Source organism: Chaetodon auriga, chromosome 22 (genome assembly GCF_051107435.1).
Source record: "Chaetodon auriga isolate fChaAug3 chromosome 22, fChaAug3.hap1, whole genome shotgun sequence".
Classification (NCBI taxonomy): domain Eukaryota; kingdom Metazoa; phylum Chordata; class Actinopteri; order Chaetodontiformes; family Chaetodontidae; genus Chaetodon; species Chaetodon auriga.
Window position 1 is genome coordinate 12,014,282 of NC_135095.1, and position 20,884 is coordinate 12,035,165.

A 20,884-nucleotide genomic window follows, 5' to 3' on the forward strand; every position below is an offset into this window, starting at 1 on the left:
AGCAGTCATGGAAAATGTGACTCCTAACCCAGTTTGTATGGGTCCACTGATTCATAAGGACTCCCCTGTGTATTACAATTTACCTCTCGAAGTTTACTATTGATTGTATAGACAGACCTTCTCTAATGAACTAGGAGAACGCATTTGCCTGTGGCCAGTGGCACAGATGACTTTACTGTCCCTGTTCCACTTCAGGAAGGAGGGATCGATGTTTGTGAGTGTTTGGGGGAAGAGAGGAAAGACGAGCTAGAAGGAGAGCAATGTGGTTTAATGGTAAACACCCCTCTGAACACAGAACATACCGGGCACATGTGTGGAGAAGTGAAAATGTATACTAGGGGACAATGCACCAAAACACAGTGAAGCTGATGATATATGCGCATAAAGAGACCATAAGTGGATTTCATGGAAGCACAGATACGCATAAGTATGTGTAGACACAAACATACACATGAAAATACAGTGTATGACAAGTGTATGTGATTCGAATGATAGTGAAGAGAGAGAGAGAGGGCAGGAGAAGAAGAAGAAAAAGTGTGAAAAAGTGAGAAAGAGAAAATGATTTCAGCGCTCCGGGGGTATTACTCCTATCGCAGCCAAAAGCTGAGATTGAGATATGTCAAACCAATTATTAATGTGAAGATATTGCAACATTAGCACTACTTGTTCCAAACTGACACCGATATCACAGAGTAATGTGAGATATTCTCAACATCCATGCCAAATATGATGACATTCATTCTGACAATGCTACTTCTCCAAATATGGTTTCCAATCTGTCTGGCTGTCACGCATGACAGGCGCGTTGACAGCCTAGTTAACCACTTACAAAACTGACAGCTGACAGAGCGGCATTAGGGGAGGTAACGTATCCAAAACGTAGCTGTAACGTTTCTGCCATATTGGCTCATTGCAGAGGTACCGCTGCCTTGCTTGGAGGGGTTGACGTGTGGATGGAAACCACGCAGAAAAAGGAATACGCATCGCCAGTCTCGTGCAAACGAAATATTATCCTGACTAGGTGAAGTCATATAGCACAGAGCTAGCATATGCAGAGTAGAAATGAAGTCAACTGTCAAATATGCACAACATAAACATGTACATATTTATGTTTGCTAATGTGCACAGGCCTACACCCACACTCTGCTTCTTACATACTGCCTTTTAGGTAATCCTCTGTAAGCGTCCTCTTTGAGACCCTCCTCTGATTGACAGAGTGTGACATCCAATGTCAGTGCTGAAAGAGTGGAAAGAAGGGGAACGATGAAAAGGGGTGGCAATATGAGTGAAGACCTTCCTTTCACCTGCCGAGTTAGACAGGCATTAGCATAAGTCGTGCATCTCAGCAGAAAGCGTGAGTGTGATAGGCCGAGACAGTTTGGTTGACAGGTGAGGCTTCAGGTTTACTCGAATGGTGGCAGGGCTGACTGCAGGGGGGGTTATCTGAGATGAAGTTTGTCTAGTAGGCTCGAGAAATACACAGGGGAGCATATAGGATATATAGCTGATAGGATAAATGGGAGCGTATGTCTAGAAATGAAGACATTTGCTTTTCTAAATGAATGGTCAATGTTTGTCAAGGACAATGACTGCAATCTCTTTCTCTCTCTCACACACACACTTTGTCTCTCTCTCTCTCTCCCACAAACACACACACACACACACACACACACACACACACACACACACACACACACACACACACACACACACACACAGGTGCACTATACACTCCTGTTGATTTCCTCCCCTGTACTATTGATTGTCTTTCTCCTCTTCCCCTGGTGTTCTCTCTAACGGCTCTTCTCACCGATCTATAAAGTAAATAAAGGCAATGCTGATAGAGAAAGGGAGCGAGAGAGAGGGAGAGCTTGCATCCTGTTTGCTCTCAGACCAGTGAGGTGATTTCAAGGTTGATTGGGAACAACAAACTATCTGGAAGAACACTTTGATGATGAACCGCATGCTCTCCTTCCCCTCAGCACCCCTCCTTCCAGCACAGAGGAAGTGTGGGTAAGAGAATATCTGTGTGAATTCCAAGAGTTCCTTGTGTTTTGGCCTTTTTGCTAGAAGTTATTAAAGATGCATTATTTAAACCTTTGGTCTGCAGTCAGTGTGCTAAGGCACAATGCCTGTTCTCAGTTTTATTCTTTGTAGAAATATAGAAATATCTTTAACCTGGGAAAGGCCAAGGAAAGCATTTCACAAGCCAGCATTGCACTGAATATGAAAAAAAAAAAAAAACTATACTCCATTATAATTCTCAACACATCCATCTGTTGTCCCTCTTCTCCACGGCACTGCAGACTGACCCTGTGGGCGTCGGAATTCTGCCATTCACTTATGGATGCTCATTCACTGGTTTTCCCGTTGGCTACATTGTGTCACGTCGGGTTAATCAATTCAAGCTACGGCTGAGCAAGACTCCTGGCCAATCACAGAACCGGAGGCAAGCATGAGAGGATTTTGCAGTCGTGTTTTTTTAAGCATTACTGTAGTGGAAATACAAATGCTCAGAATGCACTCAGCATACAAGTGGATAGTGGAGACTTGGAAGCTGGACAAGTCTATGGTGTCGTACAGTGACGCCCTCTTTTAAAAGCTCTGATCTCCTTAAAATAAAAGGAAAAACTTTATTGTCCAGCATTACAGTCAGCGAGTAATTGATACAACATAATAGAGGATTATTATGTTCAACATCCACCCATCCACGCCTGTATCTACCTATACATCTGTCTAGAACGATTCTTTTTAATGTCAGTCAAGAAAAATAAAAACGGTTTTGTGCCAAGATCCTAAAGTGGAAGTGAGAGGAGAATGAAGGACATAAGATATTTCTATTTTCTGAATACCAAATAGTGCAGCTGGCACTGGACACGTTGCTTTGTTATGGCTGAGATGCCTGGAGTGCAGGCCTTTTGTCAGAGATGTGTGTGTCAGACCTGCTCACCAAGGACAGATTTAATGCGCTGTTAATTCACGGTCACACTATCTCCCTTACAAGACAGCACTTCTTTTCTTTCTTCAACTTCCTTATTCTTCAGCACATTTACATCGTAGACTGTGACACTTGTTGCCTATATGTCCTCAGGGGTCTGGAGGAGGACTGAAGTGACCACTAATGCTATCATCCCAGACACTGAAAATAGAGGTTGATGTCAAAAGGGAAGTTGATGAGGACTGTAATGAATTGTTCCCTCTGTATTTTCACTAAAGCTGGCGATGTGTCTGTGTGATCATCTTTCTCTTTGGATGTTTGCAAGACCTGCTGGGATGTACTCCACCAGGCTGTGAATCAGGCCTGTTAATGGTCTTGCTCCCCTACTGACCTCATGTTACATATCATAAAACAAAGGGGATGTGGGGACAGAGTAGAGAGACACACGAGTCGTTCACTTGGCAAGTTTACCGAGAGCTCATCAAAGCATAAATTCCGAGGCCGTGTCATCTCAGCGTGTGTTTTTATGTCGAGACAGCCAATTATTTTATAATCATCCTGAAGAGACCAAAGAAAACTGACCTGTAGAGAAAAGGTGACATTCTCATGTGTGTGACCAGGGATTTTAACAAACGAGGTATTGCTAAATCGGCCTCCATTGTTCTAAGTTTGCTTCATTGTAATCTGACAATTATTTGCCTGATGTCACTTCATTTATTTTTCCTCAAATGTAATCAGTGTTTAATTGAGGTTTGCAAGTCCAATTTGGAAAGAGTGTTTGTAGCAGTAAGTGACGACTGAGTTTACTGCGAATTCCAGGTGAAGCCTTTGTTAAATAGCCAAAAAAGCCAACAAAATGTCGACTTAAGTAAACAGGGCTAACAATGAACATGTCAGACGCCAAAGACTGGACAGTGGCCAGTGCAGCAGAGAATGACAGAGCAGGCAGACAGGAGGGATAATAGCAGAGTCCTGACCTGTGGTAGAGGTGGCACTCAGAGGAGCTTCAGTTACACCAAGACCCTGTTAAGAACCCACAAGCTGGGGGGGTGGAGAGTGATGAAGAGGAGGGACTTTGGGAAAACCAAACCTGTGGGCGATTAGTCACACTGGGTTGTGCATTTAATGTGTGTTTTGTGTCTGTGTGCAACAAGGGGGAGGGAGAGGGGCAAACAGGAGGTGTGTGTGTGTGTGTGTGTGTGTGTGTGTGTGTGTGTGTGTGTGTGTGTGTGTGTGTGGTGCGAACAAACACACACACACAAAACACACCTGCCCTTGTAATGGTCAAACACCTCGACACCTGAGATCGACCAAAGTAGCATTTGGCTATTTTCGCTCTCTCTGGGCTCTGTTCTCGTTTTGGCGACTTGACACTAATTCTCCAGCAAGAAGCGTGCGTGTGCGTGTGTCCTTGTGTGTATGTGAGTGAAGAGAGGGGTGAGCCGAGGTGAGCCGATTCTATCAGGGTAAGTGTGACAGGCCAATCTGTGGCCGCCCATTTGCTCTGACCGGGAGGATGTCCAGGGTGTTAATGGGTTTGTATACACACACACACACACACACACACACACACACACACACACACACACACACACACACACACACACCATATTCACATACAGTCACACACACTTAAAGTGGCAAATATTTGCACAATATCTGCTGGCTGGGGGCCTTTAATTTGTTGTTTACACTGATCTCACTCCTTTATCTTTCGACAAATCATCTTTAAATTAAATGATCTACTAGAACAAACCATGCTGTTGATTAACGCTTGGTTAAGTGTAGTGTGATCAAAGAGGGAATTTAATACAAGAAATTGTGATAAACATGAAACTCTGGGCTTGCATATTGTGTATTCACGCCGTGTATGTCTGCGTGTGTGTGAGAGAGACTTTGCCTCTAACCTCCGGTATGTGACCCATAACCCATCAGATTGTGTCCTCTCTGTGCTAATGCACTTTCTTGCCCTGGAGACCTTAAACACATCCATCCTCTATTTCTCCTTCCATCTCTCTGCTGCACACAAACTTGCTCTTTTCCTCACTAAGACCTTTGTCAGATATCTGTCAGTTTATCACATTTCACCCCTCTTTCACAGCTCTGTGCTCTTTTCGTGTGCTGGCTGCGATGCAGAAGCATCTCTTCACTCTGCTGTGAATACGCACACGCTCTCCTTTTTTTTTAACGGAAGCTGCGTCAAGTTGCACAGAGCAGGCCGAGCCGGACAGGAAGTCAAACATAAGAACAGCATAGAGCATCCAGCCAATTTTCAAAATAAAACACCCTGTGTAGACTCTCAAAAATAAGGGGAAAAGACCAAATCAACAAAATCAAGCAGGCAAAACACCCCACATGTGAAATGCTATCGGTGGGGTCTGTGCTGAGGACAGAACAAAATGGCATTGTGCCCTGTGGAATTAAGATGTTAGAGGTTTGTACCCTGGACGACCATCCTGATAGCTTTCTTTTTCTTTTTGTCTCTCTCAGAATTTGACTACTCTTTAGTCTCTTTTCCACTGGTCTGTTTGCCAGCCCTTCAGCTGTTATTTTCTCAATCTGTCCATCATCCTTCCTTTCCCGGTTTCTGTGTTCCTCTCACACTCACACTGCTTTTCTGCCCCTACCATGTCCCCTCTCATGCCAGCAGGGATGAAGGTCCTAAATGCACTCAGTCGCATTCAGTCTCACTCACTCACTCACTCACTCAGTCACACACACACATATACACACACTCTCTCTTTCTCTACCCAAGGGCTAGCACCAACACAAGAAACCAATTTTCAATTTACAGTGGAGTGGGAAATCTCCCTGCCCCCAGCAAGCACTATCTTCTACTCCAATCTTGAGGGACAAGGGTTTGACAGCAGCTGGGGTGTGTGTGAATTTGTGTGCATCTGTGTGTGTGAGTGTGAAAGAGAGAATGACACAGGCCGACGAGCTGAAAGGAAAAAAGGGAAAAAATGCTGGAGAAAGAGCAGGTTAGCACAACAGTGAGTGAGTGAAGTGTGGTTAATGAGATAATCTTAAAAATCTCATTCGACAGTTTCCAGTTCAGTTACAATAACAGAAGCTATCACTCTCCTCGTGTCAACTCCTGAAGTTTGGAGTGGTGCCCATCAGAGGCCTGGCAGTGCCTGCCAGTGTCTGTGCTCTCACCAGGCTCTGGTTTCAGGCCTGGTAAACAATGCCAGTGGTTAGGTTTGGTAATGGATCCAAGGGGGACGCTGGCACAAGGCCGAGCCCCAGGGAAGCAATCTGAGAGTTGGCCTGGGTTAGAGGAGTCCCTGAATGCTCAAGGGCTGCAAGGGATGGAGTACTGGGCAAGGGCCCAGGCGTCATGGAGGCAGGGGAGGCTAACAACCCGAACGCTGAAACCCCCCACCCACCCCCAGACTGTCTGGTTAGGATGTTTGAAGCTTTGTGAATTAACTGAAAATACGTGGTGTGTGTGGTGTGTGTATTGTGCATGTCTCGTGCACAATGGCAGCTCTAGTAGTACTTACATGTTGTGCAGGACACACCAGCCGCAGTGGGGATCTCCTGATCCGAGACACTCACTGCAGGTTGAGTACTGACCACAGGCCTCCACTGGCACCCTTGAGAGCTGCAGAGAGACATAAAACAAGGACTAAATACAGTGGAGAGACATTCAAAGTTTACATGTTTGTATGTAGAAAATAGAGATGAGCAAATATAAGGAAACACTGCCTCCAGACAGGCACAGAAGGGGAAATGCAAGAAAAATGTAATGTAAGAATTAAGAACTGCACTGTTTGGGTCTGCTTGCTTCAGTTGTGAGTATAACTTTCAGAGAGAGAGACAGCAAGGAAGGGCCAATCTATGATAATAAATGGATTAAGCACATCAAAATACTGTTTTCAGTTATTTGCCAACCTAGAAAAATCCTCCTCAGGTTAGGCAAGCATAATGAGTTTCTGCTCCTCGTGTGCCAGTTACTGGCAACACAAATACAGTGAAAGTGTACATGGAGTTTGATTCTTTGGATAATGGTCAATTTTCATGGTCACAGGTGCTGCTTTGAATCTACTAAAAATGTAGCAGAGTACCTTAGACAACCTCTACAGACTAGGACTTAGAATAGAAATAGAACTTGCTGCCATCAGATGCTATGCAAAGTACGTGTAGGTGGAGGTGAACAGTGTTGCAGGGTTGCAATCTTCACTCAGAACACAACATATCTTGTTGCTGCTTTACTGTTTGCATCCTGAGTGACTCAGATCAAAAAGCACAAGTTTACCATCAGTGTTTGTAGCTGGACATTGTCCCAATTAAATCGAATTGCAGCTCTCCTAAATCTTCTAACATGCAAATTCCAACAATGTCATCTGTTTCTAACACTATTTAGAGCCATATGCACATGAAGTGTCAAAAACAAACTTGGTAAACAAATGTGGAAAGTGCAACGTATTTTGTATCAGCACTGATTTTCATGAAAATGTAACTACTTGACAGCTTCCATCTTTCTCCACTGGTTCCATATGGGAAACTTGGCCACTTGGGAGAGCAGTCCATCTATTATGATATATAGCCCTGCCAATTCAAACTGGCATTGACTGGCACTGATTGGCATGAGCCTTGAGCGACCGAGCGCAAGGGGCAAAGCTGAGGTAGATCTCAGCCGTCCCCTCCTCTTGTCACCATGGTAACAGCATGGTGCAATAATAGGTGTTGCTGGCACTTTTGATTAATGAGCCGTCATTGGTGGATGACCGCTGTCACTCACGCTACTCACCGATGACAGCCGAGAAAGAGAGACGACATCATCAGTTTGGGACAGATATTGGGTTATGATGAGGGTAAAGTTGTGTGTGTGTTTGTTTGTGTTTGTGTGTGCCTGCACTGTAAATTAAATCTTGAAATACGCGTCTCAGATGCAGGTAAACAAATCTTTTGCCTTTTTCCGGGGCATTCCTGAGCACCAGTGCAGCTAGCTGGGGAGGATGGGAGTTCTGGTGCCTCGTTTAAAGACACTATGGCAGTGATGATGGGCACTGGTGTAATCTTGGCAAATTCCAAATCACTTCACAGCTTCAGTGCACCGCCTCCAGTGGGTGTGGAGGATCGAATTCTGTTGGATACTAGTCTCTCTTCATACCTGCAGGTGTAAGTGATGCAATTATACATGTCTTTGCACCACATTTTACTGGCTAAATTCCATATTTGAGGGTATGAAAAGGACCATAATTAAACCATCCAATGTAGGGCATGGCTGACTGTAACAAGAGATCAGAAACGCCTATGCGCAGTGGTATCTCTAAAGCGCAGCCTGGCACTGACGGCGGTTCTCTCTGTCGAACGCACAGACTATCGCACAGATGCCTGCATGTCAGCCTCTCTCTCAAGTAAAAACACGACAAGTCGGTGCTACAATTTTGCCCACACTGGCGGTGAAAGTCACATTCCACCATGTGTGCTCACAGAAGCACGTGAAACACAAAGACGCACATACTGTCAACTGAAGTCAGACACTGACACACTGGCATGATGGAGATGGAGTCTAAAACACACCACTACATGAATCTCCCTCTTGCTCTCTATATTCATGTCTCTTCTGTGTGTGTATCTCTATAAATAGAATACTCAGGCAGACGTGCACACACACACACACACACACACACTTAACACACAAAGCGGCACTTGTATTGTTTTTAATCTGTAATAGCGTACAGGATTCCTCTTGACTTTGACAAGAAGATACGCCCCCTCTAAATTCATTCAGCTGTGGGCATGTGTGTCTATGTGTGTGCGTTTTGGGGAAGATCGTGTGGTATGTTTTGCCCTCCCTACACTGTGTAGAAGTGCATTTGCATTAGGTAGATAAAGGGAATGAGTTTGAGATGGAATCAAGGAGATAGTGGTGCAAGAGTGTGTGTGTGTGACGATCAAACTCAACTCTGATCCTCAATGCAGCTCACATGATAGATTTCCTCCCTTCCTGTCACTCTCCACCAATCCTGCTCCTCCTCCTGAGATCCACCGCTGCTTCAGCCCACTGCCAGCTAAATAACCTCTTAGTAACTCAAGAGAAAGGCCATTGTGTTAGCCTATGGAAAGGTCTCAGCTGCCAAAGCCTTATCATGAGAGTGTATGAAACCACAATCTCCCCTTGTTCACGTGTGTGTGCGTTTATGTAATCTACGTAGCCATGTCACCGCATCGAGTGGTTTGTCACCTCGTGATCTGCCATAAAAGCTAAGCACCCAGACAGAACTGTAGCAAACAATGCCACCATATCTGAATGCTTTATAATTTAACACTTCATCGGTGGCAGATATGCCGATACACACGCCACCCACATGTACACGTATATACAAAAACACACACGGATTTAGACTTTGGAGAATGGAAGGGACCTTCTGATGCCTATCGAGGCCTCAGATGCCTGCATCAGGGGAAATGGTTTTCTCAGCAGATAAAACACACACACACACAAAGACAAACACACACGGCATTCAGGGCCCAGCAGAGACGATGGGTGCCAATGTGAATCCTCTGTTCCAGAGCGCGGATCCTGATATCATTCATTCTCCCTCTGTCTGTCTGTCTTTCTGTGTCACTCAGACGCTCTGAGGTGTGCAAGATCATACATTCATCATCTCTCCAGAGCCTCCATTCTCTATCTGAGACACACACACACACACACACACACACACACACACACACACACTCAAGAAGGCAACACTTTTGTCCCCTCTTTTATCAAAAAAATTGAGGGATTTGGTGGCTAAACGACCCAATGCACCCCTTGTCTCTCTCATCTCGATATCACATTCATTTCATGCAATCTTCTTCTCGGGCTTCGCCAGAGGGGCAACCATTACGGCTCACTGTCTCTTCACTATGGCTGCGCTATCATATCAGCAGGGATAAATACAAAGGACGGGGTGCATGGCATTTATAATTCCCTCCTGTTTCAGGTGAGCAAATGACAGCCATTACACCCTGCACTCTCCCTCCTCCCACAATAGGGACAGATGGAAGCTGCTGAATATAATGCTGTTTTTTAAAAAAGGCCAAGATCACAGGTGTACTCGATGTATTAATGTGCGGGGAGAGAGATGAAGACGTACTTGATCATTTAATGTGGTGGCACAATGGCATCAAATTATATAAGCGGCATATATACAGTAAGTGTGTGTGTGTATTGTATCTGTGGAAGACGGGTGTCAAAGGGAGAGAGGGAGGAGGCGTCTTCACTTCAAGCGTATTCAGAATTTCCCCTTCAAGATCTTCATCTTCTACGCCGAGGAAATGATAAAGCTCGACTTTGTTTTTCTTTCCTCTTTCCTTCTTTTCTCCCTGTCACCCCTCCTCCTTACATAATGCCAGGGGCCTTGGAGTCAACCTGAAGTGGGAAAGTGATCATTTAATAAATCTGCAGAGACTTTTATTATTAACTAATTCTTCTGCCTCGTCTCTGTTCTTCTCTTTATCCTACTCTTTTCCTGCCCCCTCCACTTGTAATTAAACAGGGATTTCACCTGCAGCCAAACTCCACCACTCCACATGAACAGAGAGAGGGAAATTAAAGTGATAGTCCAATCCTGCCTTACAGCCTGTAGGGCACACTGAACTTCTCTTATCTTTTCTCTTCTTCCCCCAGGCTAGCTTCGTCTTTTTCTCCTTCCCCAGTGTGAGTTTGTTCATTAGTTTGGCACAATGCTGGCAGTGCATCATTACTAATGGCAGAGAAGCAGAAATTAATAAGAAATAATTTGGTTAAATGTACATAATGCTGCATTACTGTGTTTTTTTTTTTAATAAGAAAATGTAAGTTAGCTATGTTGCGTGCATGTGTCAAAGATAAATCTCTGCTTACAACAGCAGTCACCTCCAATTAAAGACCCTCAAGTTATGCAGATGACTGCAAGCAAATCAGCAAAAATCATTGAAACCTGATGAAATGCAATCATTATCCATATATGTTATGATGGGTAGGAATAATGATTCCTGACCCGCTGTTATCACAACAGCATGTCTTGCAAATGGAAACAGGCTTGACACTCTCAACCCATCAGCAACCATATTTCCATAAGCACGTAGACATGCAGCATCCAGGGAAATGTCAGCGTTCATATTATTTCATTACAAGTGGTGGAACAAAATCTATTTCTTCTCAACTACTTTACCTCAAAGTTTCTGCTCTGTCTCTTACTTTCTTTGCTATCCATCACTTAATGTCCATTACTTCTATCATTCATTTAGTGGTGCCTGTGCCTCTCTCTCCTTGTCCTCCCAGGTCCCACCCCTCTCCTCTCCAGCTGGATGGAGGACAGATTGACGCGGGAGTCAAATGATGCGAGGGACACGTGAACGACCCACTGCCTCGTCGCGGCCGACGCGCCACTCAATCCGTCAACCACCGACCAACGGCGTTATATCATAAACTCAGTTAACAGAGCGGGCCAGTGGCTGCAAGCGCAATATTGTCTTCATTTGACGTTCTCAGAGGTCAAATGAGAAAGCCATCCATTGCGCTGTCAGGATTGTCAGCGCATGACAAATGACTCGGATACAATCAATCATTTTCACTTATCTTTCCATTCCAAATAGGGTGAGGCCCCCCCATGCACACGAAAAAGTAGTTAAACATGCCTGAGGCAGTTTACTAATAAAACTTTACATATTGGATTTCCTGCATTAACCATAGAGTTATTTTTTTTTACCTTCTGTCATCGCCGTTATGTCTATGCTTACCAAATAAGTAGCCAAAAGCTGAAGCATGCTAAGCTCAGCAACAATAAATTATACAGCACAACTCTCCCTAATGTCATGCTACAATTGTCCCATTGAAGCGTCACCCCTAGTGCTAGAATCATGTTGAAGATGTGATAGATTTGAAGTGCATTTAAGGTGCAGGGTGAGGTTTGACCCTTCAGTGCACAAACAGGACTTACATTTAGTCTCTCATTGGCAGGTGCTAGAAATATAGCCACACAAACTCAGACACACACACACACACACACACACATATGTGGCTAATTCCGCACAGGCTGCATCATCTTGCCCTGGGGCCTAGCCTGGGTAAAAATAAGGCCTGTATCACGCAGACAGAGTGCACAGTTTGGACTATTTCCAGCAGCCAAGACGCCGGCAAAAGATGCTGATGATGACTCACACGAATGACAGATTTTATGAAGTATCTATCTGTTAGACAGTATAATGGGCTTGTCGATTCACAACTATCTGCAATGGGGAAAGAGAGAAGAATACAAGATTGAGCGACGCACTGGAAAAACAGCGAGGGAGAACAAGGGAGAGAAAGAGTGAGAACACAAAGGTGAAACTTCAGAAGGGACTTTGAGTGAGCCAAGAGTTCACTCCAACCTTGCCTGCCCCACTTCGTTGACATTTTTCAGAAGTGTGTCAGGCAGCAATGGCTGCAACATATAAGCTCTGTTCACTTGGCTTGTTAGACCACAGCAGCCTGCAGCTAAACTGGGACACAACATAATATGCACATCTGAACACCTTCACAACTCACAGCCACACACGACAGGGGTGAGGAAGCCACACTGTAAAGGATGTGCTAAAAAGTTTCCCGCTGATAGGAATTAAAGGATTCTGGTATTAAACATCTTTGATGAGATGCGAAGACGAGATACTTCCGCAAATTGGCTTGTCGGAGTTCCCTGAGGGGTTTCAAAACAGAAAAAAAAGCATTTGACTTTGAACGATCTCACCCCACTATAGTACACATTTTCAATAATTCACACTTACAGATCTGCATTTGCTACACTGAATATCAATAATTCAGCACCGTGAGTGTGGCAGTCCCAGCACTTTCGAGCAACAGTTTATATGCAGAATGTAAAAACCTTGTGTATGTGTAGAAAAGAAATGACTTAAGCAAGATGTTGGGACATACTTGATAAAATCTACCCACTGACTGACTGAACAGTCGCTGGCAGGATGAGTTAATGTGTTTTGCTGGGTTGCTAGAGGGTAGTGGGACGGCTATGGGAACAATGGAGGCTGGACTGAATGACTAAGACACAACAAACACTGCCTGAACTACCCTGAAATCAAGTCTCAGCACAGCCAGCTGCTGAGTAACGTACCCTGCAATCAAAATCATGTTCATTCAAATTACTTTCTCACAATCGGGTCCAAACTGTTACTTTTATTCCATTTAACTGCATGAACAGTCATGAAAAAGGAGTGTCTTTGTAGACTCCAACATATACTATATTCACGCAGTAACAGTAATTTATGGGTGCGTGCTTTTTTTCCCAGAAAGAGTAATTCACTTTACCGTGGCTTATTAATTCTACTTACACAACAGTGACACGATCTGACAGAGCTTTTGTTTTTTGGTGTTTAAACAACAGATAAATAAATTACACTAAAACAAAAAATATGGTTTGTAGTAGATAGTAGCCATTAAAAATGAACCCCTTGTTAGTGTTTGACGTCCTTTTAATTTACAGAACTGAACTAACGGTGACATGATTCCCCCCCCCCCCCCCCCCCGCCTCCACTGACACCACCTCATCCATTCTCCTCAGACATCCTCATTGTGGCTGACAGATGAACCAGTGTTAACAGGGTAGTAACATAGAAGTGAAGCACAGCACCAGCTCACGCTAACAGTGGGACTGACCTGCCCCCTGTCACTCAAACACCAACCCGAACATCCATAATCACAGCCCACTCTGTAATCTGACTGTCCTCTTTCCACCAGAACATCTATTTAACCCGCTAATAAGAAGACTCGTGCACATGTGTGTGTGTGTTAGGGCATGTGTGTGTATGAGAGAGAGACAGAGCCAATTAGAGGACAGCCAATCACTGGACTAATGAGAGAGTAGGGATGACAGATTACTATGGTAGCAGGGACTGGTTAAGAAAAAATAAAATGCAGGAATGGAGGATTGGGGGATGGCATTGGTAAAAAAAATGATAATGGGGAGTGAGAAAGGTTAGAAATGGAATAAAGATGGTGAGAGAGGAGATGCAGAAAGAGGAGCAAGGAACACAAAAGGCTGAATCCTCATTCGCTTTACAAATCCCCTTAGAAATGAATAGGGGTTGCAGGAGCAAAAATCTATAATCCTCAAAGAAAAACAAACATAACAAAGAGGACACAGACACAGGATGGTGGAAAGAAAGAAAGAAAGAGATTTCAAGTCTGGAAGAGAAATTAAATGGAGGATGAGAAAAATACAATGACGGGGATGTGGGGAGTATTTTTTTGTTGCAGTACACAATAATGCACGGGTGTGTGTGTGTGTGTTTGTGTGTGTGTTTGGCCAGCTTTCTTCTCTAATGAGTGTATAATGTGACACAGACAAGCAGGGTACGGTGTGACTCTCAGCATGACGCCCCTCCCTGAAGCTGGAGGTATGTTTCTCTGTCAAGGTGTTCCAGTGGTCCCACCACACCACCGTTTATTTAAAGTTGATTATACATATCATTATACAGTCACGCATTACCACACTGTGGTTTTCAGTCCCTACACACTCTCAGAAATCATGTTTATATTCTTTTTTTTGTGGTGGAAAGCTAGCCAGCTAGGTCATAAAATACAAACGTGTCCATTGATAAAGAAAGAATTACGGAGGCAGGCAGTCATTACACAGCCTGAGTGATCACGTTTACTTTCTTTAATTGACTTTGAGAGAGAGAGCGATGATTGCAGTGAGGACGACTTTTAAATATTTTTAGCATTAATGAAAAGGAGATTACTGAGCCTCAACTTTGTCCAAGATGTCTTTGGAAGGAACTGCTGGGATCAGAAATACGAGCAACTCAAGCCGACCACAGTTATCATGGTCCTCACGTGGTCTCTTTTGCCTTTACACCCCAAACGTGTGCTTCAACTTCACCTTTAGCATTAACATTAATGACTACAGCCTTACTTAAAGGACCAGTGTGCAGGATTGAGTGGCATCTAGTGGTGACGTGGTAGACTGCAGCTAACCAAATACTCCTCACCTCACCCTCTCGGATGGTGGCCGCTAAAAGTGCTGGGCCACTGTAGAAACATGGTGGAGGGCTCATTCTGAGGCAACAAAAACACAACAATTCTTATTTTCAGGTGATGATACACAAACAAAAACATAACTAAATATTATATTCCATTTCTGCCAATATAGCCCACTAAATTCTACAAACTGACCCTTTTATCTCCATTATCCATCCCTCAACCGATCCTCTCTCCCTCTCGGTGCTGTACTAGACTGGTCCTGGTCACACCAGCCAAGATCCAGAGGAAGAGGAGAGGAGTCTGTCTCTCCATCCACCCCTGGCTCAGCATCACCAATCTGAAGGGGAGGGTTTTGAGGCTAAGAACAGCAGGAGAGGAGCGGTATCGACCAACTCTGTTCTCAGCCTCCTGTTGTGGGCCCCCCTCCTCTTCTCCATTTCCATCATGTGTTTCCTCTCTCTGTATTCCACCCTCGTTCCATTTATCACACTCTCTCTGAGTGTCTGGGTCCCAGGCCCCAGGAACAGCAGGTGGCCTTCTGCTATTGACCAGTTCAGGCTGCTTTAAGAGCGTTTGCCACCACTGGGACTGGGGAATGTGCACATGTGTTACCTGTTATGCCAAAAAGCAACAGGCTTTGTGTTCCCCGCATTTGAGATGAAGCAATCTGTGCTCATCGTCAGTGACTGCAGAAAGTTGGAAACACAGCTTACTGAAACAGTCAGTTGATATAAAGCAGCGTCTTTCAGCTGTTTCAACTGGCATTAAGGTCTCAAACTTCCATGACTGCAGTAAGCAGAGAGGTACTGCAACGAACTGAGCCTTCAGCAATATAGGAGTGTGCGTCTGTGTGTATGTGTTGCGTTCATTAACCGCTCTCGATATTTGTGTGTTTGTTAATTCCCAGATGTTCCTCTTAAACAGTTAGTGGAGGTCAGCCCTCTAACTAGGCTAATAGACTAATTACTACGAAGGCCGAACACACTCACACACACACACACGGGACCACTGTTTGGCCAACAAAACTCACTTGTTCCCTCACTTTTTTTCAATATAAGCTAATTGGCATGCAAATTAAAAATGCTAAATTTGTAACTCGATGTTGGGCGATAACAGCGAGACGTAAAGGAATCCAACATAATGGGAAGAAATGGAAATTAAGCATTCCTAACAATTCATTTGTTATTCTGTAATATCTTCCGGAAGCCCAATTACACGCAGTGCAATCCAAAGAGAAAGAGAGGGAGAAAAAAAAGCAAACAAAATTCTCACATTGCTGGTTAACAGATTTGTACAAACGCGTAATTGGATATAATAGGATGCCATGACAAAAACGGCATCCTAAATGTCCTTATTCTGTTAACTTGTGTCCCTCCCTGCCTTCCGTCCTTTCCTATTCTCTCTGCAGATGGAATGACTCAGGAGAGGCAATGAGAGCTGCATTGGAAAGGGCACCTTCAACTCACCGTCTGTCTGATATTTAGAGTGTTATCAGGATAATCTGGGCTCTTAGAATGTACACACATTTACACACACACACAAACAAATTGCACTACACATTAGTAAATACTGACACTTTCACGGTGCCAGAGAGGTCTATAATCCTCTGGAAGCCCAGACAATATACAGGGGTAGCCGGGCTATCGCTGCCAACAAAACACCAGCGGCCTTCTGTGATTACGGGTGGCAGGAGATAAAGAGGTGGGAGAGAGCGAATGATATGCATATTATCTGAACTTCCGAGCGACTGCAATATCATAACAGCCGCATCAATAATGAAGAATAAATGGGGCAACAATTAACTGAAAAGAGCGAGATCCACCATGGGTTCTTTGATTGATGAACCCATCTTTGAGTGATTTGATTACTGGGCCTTCAGCAGCGCTTGATGAAAAGATGATGCTTGTGCTGAATGTAAGACGTGTGTTTAAGGTTTCTGTGATGAATTAACTTTTGGGATCACGACTGTGAGGACAACAAATGAATGAAATCATTTTGGAGAATAGGGGGACTCGAGGCTCAACACTTTAGGTTCGGTCGGAGGAAGCCTGAATGCATCTCAACAGTGTTTAACTCATTATTCCCCCACATAAGACACATACATGTACCTACTGTACATGTAGAAAACATACAGCACTGGAAGGACATGCTCGTGGGCTGTGTGTCTTTTGGTGTGTCACAGAAAAAGAAGGTAAATACCTAACAGTGAGTCATGGGTGTGTGTGCGCGTGCTTTCGTGTGCGCACAGCTTGTGTGTTATGGACTTTCCATGGGGCTACTTCAGCAAGGTTTTGCTTCTGATAGGTGGTGTTCACAGTCTCTCTGTGTCCATTACACAGAGTGCTGCTATTTCGCTCCACATTCCATGTCATCAAAGGTACTAAGAGCAGCGGTGTGTCTGTGTGAATGTGTATGCGCATAGACATACACACCAACACACACACACACACGAGTGGACTGAGACCACTCTCCTCTCTCCCAATAATTCAACACATTTATTCATTCCAGCTCTACCCTTACGGTCTGTTTCTGTAGAAATACACGGCCATAGCATCCAACAGTCCATCTAATCCCTTTCTCTCCTCCAGCCAGGCTGTAATGAAATCCTCTATGCTACACCAAAGGTTATTCTACCCTGTGACATAACAAAATGATAAATGCCAGTGGTTATGATATTGACTCAGCGGGGGGACGTCTGTGTTGTGTGATGTGTGTGTCTGTGTGTGTGTGTGTGTGTCTGACCTGAGTCTCAGACATGACATAGAGGTAGTGGTGGTCCGAGGAGAAGGCCATGTCTCTGAGGATGGGTCCGTTCTCCACAGCCTGCACCGTCTCATACTGCAGAGCTCGAGAGGAGCCGTCGACCCGGATCTGGAATAACACAGAAGCATATCAGTATATTTAATATATATAACACTATACTCGATAGAGCAATTAAGCTTAAGCATAGCATAGAATTGAGTATTTACAGCATACAGTTCAAAGACGAAACTGACAGAAGGAAGGGAATGACAGAAAAAGGCACAATAACAAATCTGTCTGCTACTTCAGCACCACGGACAGAGCCATGGATGTATCAATACACAGCACAGCTCGGCTACTGACGTTTCAGAGCCATGGTCAGCAGACTAACATATTCAACTAAACAACCCCCCTGCCCCTGCACTCAGGTGGCAGGGTCAACAACCATTATGTACACTGTGTTATGTATCCCACAAGTAGTAAAGAGTACAGAAAAGCCAGCAATTAAAACAAATAAAACAACCTCAGTTAATGAAAGGGCTGAAAGTATAACATGAAAAGAGCAGCTGAGGTAAAAAAAAAAAAAAAGAAGCAGCGTGAGAAAGAGTAATGGTGCCGTCCTCAAGGAAAGACTTGGCAGTGGAACAAAGGTGGTGTTCTAGGACAACAAAGTGTGCAATTAGGAATCAAGGTATCATTAAAAAGGTACTTTTCAACATTATTATTGACAAAATTGCCCATCTCAGACATCCTGCCTCAGGATTTCCCCGTGTATCATCTCTTTCAGTGCTGTATCTGTGAAGCTCATCTTTCTCTATCACAGTTACAGCCATTCAAAAGTGATTAGGGTAATTAAGCATCTGGGCAAGAGGTGTGGTCTGTGGGCCCCTAGGTGTGTTTACTCAGCAGAAAGTGCATGGAATTGGCCCCACACACACTTGGTGGTGTGATGGAAGTGTTATGGGTTGTGCCCGAACATCTGCTTACATCGTCACACACACGCACACACTCACGGGGTGCGTTCCAAATGATCCTTTCTAAATCTGGTCCTCTGGCAGTAATTTTCCAGTAACACACAGCTCTGACACGTACCTACCCAAGCAACTTTGAGCACCCAGTAGAATACACGCTAACACACACACACACGCACACACAGGCCTGCGTAGGCCTGCAGATAGGTGTGAAGCAAGTCTCGTTAAAGTTGTGATGACTCTTGGTAGTTCTTTGTGCTCTTCAGCACTTAAGGGTTCACAGGTAACAGGCACAAGCCGGGGATAATTGGACAGGAAGCAGATGGTCATGCAGACAGGTGAGTCACTTCATGATTAATTATAGTATGCTGATGACAACACACTCTCTGTCAGCATATCATTAAAAATACCTTTCTCCTGGCCCGCCTAAAGCCTAAGTCTCCTTAAGGCTGAGAATCCTTAACTGTTCCAGGTAGCTAGACTGAACCTTTTAGTACCAAAGCTGTGCCACATGAAAACTTTGTTCCAGACTTGACAAAAAATGGTTGTGGTGAATTTATATATAGGCCTGCTGCTCGAGGAGGGCCTTTCTGTGTGGAGTTTGCATGTTCACCTGGGGTATCCTCCGTAAAATATACCCCCACTAAAAACATGCAAGAAGATCACCACCTGACCAATGGTGACAGAAGAATGGGTCCCCGGGCGCCGGTCTGGCTGCCCACCGCTCCTGGTCTGCCGCGGAGGAAGGACGACCAGGATGGGTCAAAAGCGGAAGACAAATTTCACCTCCGTGTGTTGTGCGCGTGTGTGTGACAATAAAGGGGAATGTCTCCCCCTGATTCTTCTTCTTCTTCTTCTTCTATATTTCTTTGTCTTTCACTGTATTGTTAAGGAGAGATCAAATAGTCACATCAAAATAATGTGTGCACTCATACATGCAGAGGACAATTATCTCTGTATCTCTTGCCTCATCATAATCAAATAACAAGTAGTAGAAACACAATATGCACATATATGCACAATATGCAACAGAAACCAATCAACAGCCATCAGGTGCTCCACTGTAGCCCAATGGAACTTTTCTTTGTCTTTGCTTAAACAATCAACTATTGTACAGTAAAGAGAGAAACCTAAGTACGCAGGGTGCAGTTTACATCCTGCCCTACTCCTGCTGCTTCCACTGATATCCAGTTTCACAACATGACATTTCTTTAAACAGGCACCATCTTTCACCCTGATTTCACCCTCCACTCCTTTGTTTCACAGCCATTCTTCCTCTCTCGCTCTGCCTCCTGCTTGGCTTGTGTAGTGATCTTGATCTCAAAGGACCTTGAGTTCTGCGTATCAAAGCCGCACACACTTTCACTGGGAACCATTGTATGCGCTAGGGTCAGTTGCAAAGAAAAGAACAGAAGGTGAATAGGAGAGAGGGAAAGAAGAGAGGGAGGTAGGAAGAAAGAAACTTCCACGCGAGCCGGGGCCAGATTCAGCAGGTGGGGGTTATCTAATCTGCCCGATGCGGTGAGTTAATTTGAGGCGTGGTGTGTGTGTGTGTGCGCATTGCACACAGCATGTGTGTGCATGTGCATGCATCTGAAGGTTTGCGTGTTTATCAGCTTGCCCCCACTGTATAAAAAAGAAGTGTGGAGCCAATTGCCGAGCAGAGTTAAAGGGCAGATAGTCTATGACAATGGCTGAATACAGACTTTTATTGTGCTGGGACAGATCCACAGTCACCAGGGAGCAGGGGGCTGCAAGGGGAAGCTCCTGTATATTAATCCTCAATCTGACCACCAACAAAACAAATGAGCCACCAGGGAGCGCACAGCATGTCCGCAAGCATGCAACGCTGGCTGGTTGAGTCACAGCGGGACCGGAGGGGACCACATAAGGGAGAAAGAGACAAATCAAAGACAAGTGGAGTTATTTGTACAATAATTGGAACATATAGCATGTTTAATAGCAGTTTTACCCTGTACAACACAGCAGGGTCAGGTTTGAAAACAGTTACAGCAGACTTCATCTCCCTTGCTATTAAACTGTGCGCTTTGAAGGAATAATACTGCAAAATATTCACCGAAAGCATGCACAGTACTCTAAAAGCAAATGAAAATAAACAGATCACTATTCTAAACACACTGTCTAAAAACAAAAAGCCCACTCAGCATGGACCGAACACAACCAATACCTTAATTCCCTTGATGAAAAGCCAAAGCCAATGGTTATGTTTTGTTATGAAATGACTAATCCTAGTTTCATTGTCAGCAACAGTGATTATTA

At 44.4% G+C, this 20,884-nt stretch overlaps 1 protein-coding gene across 2 annotated transcripts in view; it reads right to left on the bottom strand.

Moving 5' to 3' along the window:
• The window catches only part of plxna4 (plexin A4), a 227,147-nt gene that overhangs the window by 76,516 nt on the left and 129,747 nt on the right, over positions 1-20,884 (bottom strand). For both annotated transcript variants that reach the window (XM_076722299.1, XM_076722300.1), the window contains exons 4-5: positions 17,634-17,762; positions 6,445-6,545 (exon numbers count right to left, since the gene is read on the bottom strand). In XM_076722299.1, the coding sequence (XP_076578414.1) occupies positions 6,445-6,545; positions 17,634-17,762 (230 nt within the window). The remainder of the gene's footprint in view (positions 1-6,444; positions 6,546-17,633; positions 17,763-20,884) is intronic.